Raw genomic sequence first — 11,183 nt, 5'->3', positions numbered from 1 at the left:
ACTTTAAAAATACATTTGTTGGTTCAAGAACACAATTTTATTTGCTATGTAAACCGTGTAATTTAGAACTAAAAGTATACCATAAAAATCATGATAGTATCCCTTTAAAATTTACTTGATATGTTGTGTATAAAAACCTCACTTATCTTTTCCTTCAACATTTAAAAATCCCTGCAAGAAGACCCACTCTTGCTCATTCCTCCTTCTCCCTTTACATGGTGCGCTATGAATAGAGGTCCACAGAAAAACTCACAAGTGGGAGCATACTGTGGCTTCCCTTAATGGTACAACGATGTGTCGCTTACGATGCCGCACGCACGCACGCACGCACGCATATGATATATACAGACTGTTATAACTGTACAACATAGCGGGACAGCCCAATACAAAAGAGAATGATCTACTACTCCCACATCCCCACACTAACAGCAGTCCAAGGGTGCTGGGAGTCACTAGCATTTATGTATAAAGCCTACCCCCCCCTTCAGTTTGTGTATTGCGCCCCCCCTGCCTGTGCGCCACACACTGCTCTGTCTACACAGGCAACAGGTCGCTCTCCCACACTCGTCATTCCTACAAGGGGCCCCTGTATGAGCGGCTCCCAGGTCAGTCGCCCCTGCCGGCTCCCTCCCCCACTAAGTATAGTCCTACTGAGCAGACAGGGGACAAGCCCCGGACATAACTGTACCCAGCAGGGAAGCAATAAGCCTGGGCAGCCCCACACAGCCAGGCAGCGGGTGGCTCTGAGCACAAAGCGTCCGGGCAGGGCAGTGCCACGGAGAGGCATTGGCAGTGCCACAGGGCACGGAGCGGGCACCTCTCTCTGTATCCCCTGGCACCCAGCACACTTACTTTGTCTTTCTTTCTCTGACCTTTATTCCATGGAAGCTGTATCCGCTAGCGCAGCTGTGTGAGAGCTATTCGGGATCCGCCAAGGTACCGCTGCCATTTACCGTATATATGCGAGTATATGCATTAGTATAAGCTGAGGGTTCCTTTTTCTGCACATTTTTAGTGCTGAAAAACTCGACTTATACTCGAGTATATACGGTATCTATTTTTAGTGGTTTCTGACATATTTGTAGTTTAGTACTGCTAGACAGACTTTCAACTCAACAGATCTTTTTTTTAAGGGCCAGTGTGTCAGCAATTCCTAGATTCAGTTAACTCTTGGGCTGCTGACTCGGTTGAGCCAAATGCCTGCTATTGGCAGTATAATAATGCAAATATATCAGAAACAAACAAAAATGCACGCTACATCAATTATTGTGCTGGTTTTAAATCCACTGTAACAGAAATCAGCTCAAGTATAAAACATGCATTTAAAGGGGAACGATAGTGAAATTGAAAATTTAATATAAGCTTCATTATACTGAAACAATACATTTTCTAAATATAATCAATAAAAATACTGACCTGTTATAAATAATCAAATCTCTCTTCACTCCCACTCTCAGCATCTGCCTTTCTTTATTCTCTCTTCATGCAGGAGTTAAGTGATTGACAGATCCAATATATTTCTTGGGGGTGGGGATCTTGTTGCCAAGAAGATTTAGATTTAGAGCTCACTTATATAAAATCACCAGAATTCCAGTCTCTCCCAACATGCAAGATTAGTGACAGAGTCAGTTATTTTGTTAGATTTTGTCTGTGCTGGAAGCAGGTACCAGAGTGAGCCCTAATACATCAGGGTGGCCCTCTAAAAGGTATATTAGATCTAACTGTCATTAAAAGTCTAACATCCAACTCCTGCAAGAAGAGAGAATGAAAAGCGACAGATGCTGAGAAAGGGAGAGTGAAGGGTACTTAAGGAACAGGACAGAATTGTTAACTGATTATATTTAGAAAGTTTATTTCAGTATGATTGAAGGAGAAGGAAAGGCATTTGGCATTTTACTACCAATATATTCACCACATTAGTGCTATATTTATTCTGCAGAAAGCTTTATCATAAAAAATGAGTATCATCATGCGTAAAGAGCCCTAGAAGCTTTCTCTGTTTAAGATTGTAACTGCCATTTTAGCTTGGACTTTATAGCTTCCTGCTTGCTGAGAGAGGAACATGTTTACAAAAAAGGAGACAAGAAATCCTGTTTCTTTTGATAGAGGACTCAGCACAGCGTTTCTGTGAGTGCTTATGGCTGTATTTACATAGACCTTTCTGATAAAGCTTAATTTGTTTTTACCTTTCCTTCTCATTTAAGCTTGTATTAAATTTTCATTCTTGTGATAATTCCCTTTTAAAAAGAACAGGAGGGCCTACCATCAGCAAGATTGACAGATGAATTGCTAAATCAGTAGAGGCCTTTTTACGTTTAAATGTTTTGCTCTGTATCGCGATGGTGCTGAAGTCGCTGAGCTACCCACCAGATCAGCACACAATCAACTCTGTCAGAACCAAGCCAGTGTTCTATTAGTGGGCAAACAGTTTACTAAGAAGGAATTGGAAACGATGTATCACTAATGATGTATCAGCAAAATGTCTGCTTCCAATGGTGTAACATCACATTTAGTTCTGCCTCTGCTCAGCCTGTGGCCAAAACAGTTTTTAGCTGCAAGGTTTTAGAGGCACAGAAATGCAAAATTCAGCAAACAGGTTGAGCCATTTCACTGACATCCACAGCAGGACTAACTGGTTGAGCAAATTCTGTCCATGCAGTTTTTTTTCCATGAAGAAAAACTTAGGTGACATATAACTTACAGTGGGGGGGGGGGGGGGTACATTATTCACTATATACGTTCACAAAACTAAAATTCAATGCAGGGCATTTATGTATATGCATATATGTCATTTTCTCACTGACAGCTAGGGTTGCCACCTCTGCCGGCTAAGAAAGCCGGGCAGAGGGGGTGGGTGATGTTATGGGAGGGGGAGTGTTTGGTGTGGGGCCATGACATTGTGGGGCGGGCTATGAAGCAGCAATCAACGATTGGCCAATTGCCGCGTTCATGTTACTGAGTTTTGCCGGTTTTCCTAAACAGTGAAACATGGGCAGGAGGTTTTGACTTGGGCGGCACTTCCGAAAACCGGGTTGTCTGGGTCAAAACTGGACAGATGGCAACCCTACCGATAGCAGTGGTTTCTAAAACTCTTTGGGGCTGATTTACTAATTCAGATTGGAAAACTAACATTTTGCGACTTTTTCGTATTTTTTGCGATTTTTTCGTCATCGTTACGACTTTCCCGTAAATTGTTGCAACTTTTTTGTAACCGGTACGACTTGTGCGAATTGTCGCGACTTTTTCATTGCCATTACGACTTTGGTGAATTTGCGAAAAAGTCGCAAAGTACCGATCATTACGAAAAAAACGCATTCGGGCGCTTTTTGGACGTTCGTGGATTAGTAAATGTGCCCCTTTGCGTCAATGCCAAAGGCTCTTGGTCACTAGAGCTGTAGTGATCTCTGTGAAGGGCGTCTTGTCTGCTGTTGCCACCCAGCAGAGAACGGTGGTGGGCAAAACACTCCTGCTGTCCCACCACTCCTAATCAGTATCTGCTGACTGCAGGGCAGGAAAGTACACACCCCACCCCCCAAGCACAAATCTCGTCCAGGCCTGAATGGCTGACTGAGTCCTTTGATAGTGATGATCAAAATGACCCACGTCCCATAGTAAAGAAAAACTGATTTCTAGCCAGCAAAGAGTGAACAAACAACAAAACTTTCAATGAGGCATCAAACCTAAAGAAACATATAAAGCAACCAGACAATATATATGAAAAAATCAAATTACATTTATTGATGCAGTTTTGTTTTTTTGTTTTTTTTTTGTTAAGCAACTTTCAGTCTAAAGAATTTTTACAATATAAAGAACATACAAATGACATGATATTCTATATATATATATATAAATATAGTCGTATATTTATATATATATATATGTATTCGCTACACTGGACAACTAAAATCTAGGACTGATTTCTAACCTACAAGCAAAATACAAAGCCAACTCTGCAAGAGAAAGCTTTATATTCCAAATACTGTCATATCATATAAAGAACAAAGAGCAGTACAGTTTTATTTTTTTGTCTTTTAAATCCTGTCCTAATGTTACAGTATTTTACATCACACTATAGTTACGCAGACATTTCAGGAGGGTGGGGAAAAAGTATAAAAATGAAGAAGAGTAGGAAGGCGGGTAATTATATCATTATTCTGTACAAAGTTGCTTTGGAATACAATAGAAAAAAAACAATGAAAAGAACAGACATCTTTTGTAATGAGGTCCATTATGTTTAGAAAAAACAAAAACAAATAAAACAACAAAACGAAAATCCTTCATAAGAAATGTAAAAGTTGTCCCGTTGTGTAAAAGAGACTGTTTGCTTCAATTCACCTGCCCAACAACATCCCTTGTCCCTGCAATGCTTGTATGGGAGAGGTTAGAGGAAGGGGAGGAGCAGCATGTAGGAAGTTCATAGAGAGGGTCACTCCTTGATGCCTATATGCTGTGGCACTGACCGACCCTACTTGGCCTGGGAAGAAGGTACTTAGGAAATCACAGTTGCGCTGAAACAAAAAAAAAAAAACAACAACCCACATGCAGGAATCATGATCTAATGAGGGTCTTTAAGGAAGGAATCCAGATGTGATAGAGAAAACAAAGTAGCTGCAAGTCCCATATTTGTGTATGCAATATGTGTTCTGTATCCAACATGGCCGACCCTATTCTATGGAGGACATAATAATCCAGGCCTAGTTCTGCCAGACTGGTTTCCCAATTTAGTATAATGTTGAAGGTTCTGTAAAAGCCAGGACTGGGCCTGCCAGATGGCTTCGTCAAGTGTTGTCTCGATTTGTAGGTTTAGAGTATGGCTACAATAGTATTCCAGCAAATCTTATTTCACTGCACCTCACAATCTTTGTAGGTGGCTACTAAAAACCTTGTGCCTAAAGAATATATGTTTACTATATATTTATTCAGAGCTTTGCTGAAAGCTGGAGAGATGCACTACTCACTTACAATCGGAAAAAAGTGCTTTTCCATTTCCCAGAGGTGAGATGGTGCATCAAGTCCAAGTCTGATTGCTGACAGGAGCCGCTATTTAGAGAACATGCTGTATTGGGAAGAAAGGAAGCAGCTGCTTCCCTCCAGCTCTAAGACTCCAACAGGCTAGAGGGGACATAGGCAGAGCAGAATGGAGACACCACCTCCATATTCAATAACCAGCAGGATGCCAATAACACAAAATGAAAGCTGGTACAGGCAGTATAAAACTGCTAATATTTTTGAAACAACAAAAAATTAAAATCAAGTATAATGAAGTGCCCAGCCCAGACCAAGTTTCATTTTATATTTGACTTTAGATTCTCTGTAAGGGGTAGAAACCTATGTCTTTTTTACCTTGAGAGAATTAAAGATATGTGATACTGTTCTCTCTCTTATTATACATTGTTCCAGCTATGCCATGGATCGTAGATTATATTGTGTTACTCATATGTAAGTGAGGTTTGCTTTCCTGGCACATTCCAATCAGTGTGCATGGGGGTGGCAATAGATGGCTCAAACCATTGGCAAAACAACTAAAACAGGTCTTACTTTAAAATACTGCTGGTGTATGTATATACTGTCAAGGGAGACACTCCATTGTGTTATCTATTTAACTGCAGCTTCAACCATAACGCCCTCTCACAGGCAGCTAACAGAGATGCTGCACTTGATAAAGGGCATGTACGGGCCCACAACATGTTGTGCTGTATAAGTCTGCAATACATTCACTGAGCCTTGTGGTGCTCTCCTCATCATTTGCCTAGAGTATATTCTAAGGTGAATGGCTCCACCTTGTGGGGATTGATGCACCAAGCCTGAAAGCAGTAAGGCTGTGCAGTTGAACACCTATTGTTTCATGCTGCAAATTGTATTTAAGCAAAAGCTGGAGACTCCTGGTCTTAAGCCTGAGTACACGAAAAAAGGTTTAGGGGCCAATTTGACTTATTTCAGATTTAGTCCTGAACATTATTTCCATATGGGAGTAAGGAGAAAGCCCTGGGCACTACCTCCAAGCAGTTACACACATTCATGACCAACAGACGCAGGCAACTTCTTTGATAAATGTGTTACACATATTTCTGACTGTTAAATGTTTCTCACAAATGGGGCAAAAATGTAACTCCTGGAAATACTTCAGGATTCCCCAATTTAGGGCTTGATATATCTGCCCCTTAACCAAATACCATAATCGCATATTAATCCTGTTGAAATCCAGTGATGACCAAGTTTGTTTGCATCATAACCTCAAGCAAGAACCTACTGAAGAGAGGGGGCCAATAGACCTTCTGATGGCGGCCATGTTTTTTGCTGTACTAGTTCAAATAAAACCCTGCTAAATGTTGTTTGTGTAGAACTCTTAATCAGGTGAACCAGGAAGTCCTGCTTCAGGAAGAGCAACCTGCAACTCTTCATAGGCGGTTGTATTGTTTCTCCCTGCCACCTGATGCTGGAAGTTGTAGTTAAGAAACATGTGAAGATTGTAGGAACCTCTTAGTTTGCCAAAACCAAAGAAGTGAAAACAGAAATAACATTCTTCATCTATTGAACAACAGCACATTGACCTTAAAACCCTTTTTATAGTTTACAGCAAGTGTTTAAGTGCTGCATGTGAAAATTGCTTTGTGGACCATTAAGATCAAACTCAGAGGCTTCCAGCTTCGAATAATGAATTCTGCAATCAAACAGCTAGATCTTAGTTAGGATATTGGGCTACAGTAGCTGGGATGCTGGGAGCTGAGGGTTCCATCGGTTGCAGAATGTTTTAGGGATGCATTAGTCATTTCCAGCTTGGGAGTGTAGTGAAACTGTTGTTTAAATGAGTTTAAATGTGAAGGGGAAAGTTTATTAGTACTATGGATCGGTTTGCATTCTGAAGTAAGGTAATAAAACTGCGCCAGGCCTAGCAACCAATCATATGTTTGCATGCAAACCAGTAAATGTGTCATGTGACTGGCTGCAGTGGGTTACTAGACATGGAACAAAGCGACTTTCATTACATCTTCCAATAGATTTTGAGTTACTGTCTAAAGTCATTCCTGGTGGATTTTTATAATGTCAACACCTTGCCAGTTGCCACCACCTTTCGTGGAGTTTGTAGATGTTGATATGACACATATCTTACTGACCATACACAAGTCTAACATATACATTTCACAAAGATAAATGCCATTAGCACTACTAATATACTCCAAAGAATGCATTTTAAAAGCATTCTGTAATAGAGGGGAAGTCCAATCACCTTAATGTACACTCATATAGACAATGATGCTCTCCGCTCAGCGCTAATCTTCTAATCATCATAGCGGTATGTTTATATACATACGTGTATGTATGTGGGTAAGCAGGTGTTTATACATGGTTATTTTTTGGGGAATCCAATGCAGTATAAAGTTAAATATAACATAAAAATCCAGATACAACTGGTAACTGCTAAGGATCTCCAATGGTCTGCCAACCTGGGAAGGCAATTTTATGGATAGCTAGAAACTGGGTGGGAGAGATATCAGAACAAGGTTTCCCTGTAGCAAATAATAAAAGATAATATAACAAGAATATTCCTAGAACTGCCCCCTGTGGTTACCCATGAGATGCTGTATTATTCACCAGTCCTAATAGTTTTTATGTTATTGGTGGTGCTATGGATGTTACATGTGGCTTCCTCCAAGCAGCACTTCTTTCTGATGAGAAAGGTGATTATTTTCTGCTGAAAGCAATGCAATGAGAATTATAAGGGAGAAAAGAATAAGGCCTGTACAAAATGTGGGAGAAATACTTAGAAAACTGTGCCTGGCAAGCAGGCTGCTGTGTGAACAATAACGGTGCCACAATCTCTTAGCAATCCAGTACAATGTTTTCCTTAAAATATTTAAACTTTCAGTCCTGAAAATAGTGGCCAAAACCAAAACAGGCGTGAGAGCTGCCATTTTGTTCTGTTGGCAGGAGCATTGGGTGCCATGGCTTCTTAGAAGGAGCATTTGGTTATCAGCCCCAGTTTTAGAAAGGCTTTTATGAAACTGAAAAAAAGAGGGAAAAAAACGGAATCTGTATTAATGGCTGCTTTAACCCATTCACTACCAGGGACCGTCCCATTAGGCATTAAAAAAAAAGCTGTTATTGTTATCAACAAATATGTCACTGAATCTGAATGCAAGTCTGACAAACTGCATTAGAAGGTCCAGGTGTGGGTCATCCCGTATCTTCAAATCATGTTTTTGCAGAAATAAAGATCCTTCCAGAGGTGAATCCTGAATCCTCCCGCCGACGCGCACTGTGGTTTAAAGTCATTGCAGAAATGCAATCCAGTCATTTGCTCTGTAATGTCTTTTTGTTGTCTTTAAAAGGATGCAAGGAACCTGTAGAATGGGTGCTGCTTTCCTGCTTCTAAATATACAATTTTGCAAAATTCATTTGTAATCCTCACTTCCAGGGGCACTGGCAGTCTTCCAGTGATGAGGCCTTGAGAACACTCAATCCCATTGCAGATATGGAGAGGGGGGGGGGGGGGTATCACACGCTCATGGTCATGCTGGGCGAATACTGCACAGAGAAAAAAGGGAGCTGTCAACAATGTGTAAAGACATCAGTACATACAGGTAAGCATGAATAATGGCAATGGCATGCAATCTGTATTTTCAGTGTATACACCCATTTATTGTACAGCTGAGGAATATATTGGTGCTTTATAAAAACATGTTAATAATAATAACACATAGATTGACTGAGAAGTTAGAAGAGCATTTAAAGGGACAGTATACACCCCCTTTTAACATAAGCTGAATAAATAGGGCTTGTACTGAACATACTTTTTGCCTATTGTTTTAATAAAGAAATACTATTAGCATTACTACTAGCACTACTAATATACTCCAAAGAATGCATTTTAAAGGCATTCTGTAATAGAGGGGAAGTCCAATCACCTTAATGTACACTCATATAGAAATGCGTGATGTTCTCTGCTCAGCGCTAATCTTCTAATCATCATAGCGGTATGTTTATATACATGTATGTATGTAGGTAAGCAGGTGTTTATACATGGTTATTTTTTTTTGGAATCCAATGTAGTATAAAGTTAAATACTATGGTTTTGGTTTTTGGCACTAAATAAGAATATCCAGATCCACTTTATTGTTTTTCTATCACTTCCTGGTCCCAAAGAACTTCAAAGGAGCTAACAAAATGAATTACTAGTCAACAGGGGTGGGCCAAGCCAACCGGGCACCCTAGGCAACCTGGATGGCCACCTTGCCCCTGCATTTCCCCCCCCACGTGTGTGTGTGCGCGCAGTTGCGGGAGGGAGGGGGGGGAGTCATTGCCAACCGGCGGGGGCAAGAGAAGGGAATGTGAACTAGGGGTAAGCAGGAGAGGTACCTGCCTGGTGCCCCCCAATCATTGCTCCCTAGGCAGGTGCCTCTTCTGCCTACCCCTAATTCTGGCCCTGCTAGTCCACTGAAAAGCCCCTTGTAATGAGCTGCTTAAAGGCTGCTGCTGCTTAGACAAGAGAGGGGTTGGTTTGTGCAAAGATAGATAGGGAGCTCTGAACAGATTTCCCTGTTTATAAAGGATGGGGGAGGTGAGTTCAACATAGTCCAACTTTCAAATTATTATTTTCATGTTAGTATAATGGAAAAACAATTGATTTTTTAAAACGAAAACAATAAGCAATAAGAAATGTCAACATAATTCCTATTTAATGTGCTCATTTTTAGCAAAGGTGTTAAAGGTATTTTTAGCAGAGAATATCCCAGATGCGGTGGGTTCAGAAAGAAGAGCCCAGAATGGTGAGAAGCATTTAGCACCGAGTGGTGAGAATAAACAATGTAACAAGCAGGGCTGAGAATTTGAAGCAGTGTGAGCTTAGTTAATATTAAAAATGGGGTAAAATAGGGAATAGCCTGAGAATGGGAATACCAAGTCAGGCAGGTTTTAACAGTCAATTCAAAAAATATTTTTGGAGGACACACCACAACTAAAATCACAAACTATACTTTTTAAGGCTGATGGCCCAAGGAGCAAGTTAGTCACCCTCAACAGATCTCTGCTACCGCGGGCAACTAACCTTTCAACCGGCAACAATAGGAGTCTCTGGTGGAAAGGCCTACACATGACTTTTGCTTTCCGAAACCGCATGAAGTTGCCTGCAGGAGGAAACTTTGTGTAACTTCGGAATATGGAAGCGATGTGTAGGCCTTTCCACCAAAGACTCCTATTATTGCCGGTGAAAAAGGCATTTCAGAGCAGTTAGTCACCCATGGTAGCAAAGATTTATCATGGGCCACTACGTGGGCCATCAGCCTAAGCGAGATGGATGCAATACATTTTTTTTGTCCTACAGTCCAATTAGGGCTAGGGAGTGATAAGGCCAGTTATCAGGGCAGCAAAAAAACAGCTTGGGTAATTTGAAGAGCCAAATTTGTATTTTTTAAAATAAAAATTCAGCTCTTTTAGTGCAGTAGATCTCTCTGCCCTAGTGATGCCGCTACCCCCTTTACCTGCTCTAATGTCAAAGGAGTAAACATGAAGCTGCCTCAGGTTACTGCAGCCTAAGATATGCCACCAGATAAGAATGAATGACACTGTGCTTCTAATTGTTGAAGTGCTATTTAAAAATCATAGTAAAGATGGTTTCAAATATTAATGTGACATCTAAATAGTTAATAGTAGAAACTGTAAGTTAATGCTATAAAATGGTGACTTTGCTGTGCCAACCCTAGAGGATAACTGATAACATGAGACAGCAGAGACAGGGGCAATGTTAGCAGAAGGTAAGTAGAAATGCATGTTGCACAGGAGGTTTCTAGGGGGAGACTGCACTTACAGAACCTTAAGCTAAGCAGGAGAGAGACAGACAGGAAAGGCAGGATGTTCTGCCCACCCATCAGCAGGCAGTGTAAATGGGGTTTAAGCCACTGAGACCATCCAAGCTGCTGCATGACCCAAAATAAAAGATAGTAAAAGTGAATAGTAATTTAAGCTCTACTGTGCACTTTAAAAAAGCACTTTCAATAAAATGGATGCAAATGTTGCACTTATCTCAACACCATTTATTATTTTTACTTCATTTTGAACACACTCCTTATACTTCCCTACAGTTGCGCTAAGCGCTATTGCTGAATGGTGCACAAGTGGAATCCTGTAGCTAAATAGCCCAATGCACACACAGTTACAGTGATGTCACTTTCACCCTGTCACTTCCA

At 40.8% G+C, this 11,183-nt stretch overlaps 1 protein-coding gene across 2 annotated transcripts in view; it reads right to left on the bottom strand.

Annotated features, from left to right (window-relative positions):
- Positions 1-3,713: 3,713 nt before the first annotated feature.
- Positions 3,714-11,183, bottom strand: part of ssbp4 (single stranded DNA binding protein 4) — a 234,939-nt gene continuing 227,469 nt past the window's right edge. For both annotated transcript variants that reach the window (XM_012953833.3, XM_002940660.4), the window contains one exon: positions 3,714-8,526. Coding sequence is in view for 1 of the 2 variants with exons in the window: in XM_002940660.4 (XP_002940706.2) it covers positions 8,497-8,526 (30 nt within the window). In the remaining variant the exon portion in view is untranslated. The remainder of the gene's footprint in view (positions 8,527-11,183) is intronic.

The sequence above is a fragment of the Xenopus tropicalis genome, chromosome 1 (genome assembly GCF_000004195.4).
Source record: "Xenopus tropicalis strain Nigerian chromosome 1, UCB_Xtro_10.0, whole genome shotgun sequence".
Taxonomy (NCBI): domain Eukaryota; kingdom Metazoa; phylum Chordata; class Amphibia; order Anura; family Pipidae; genus Xenopus; species Xenopus tropicalis.
Note: the sequence above shows the minus strand (reverse complement) of the source record. Positions and strands in the feature narration are given on the sequence as shown.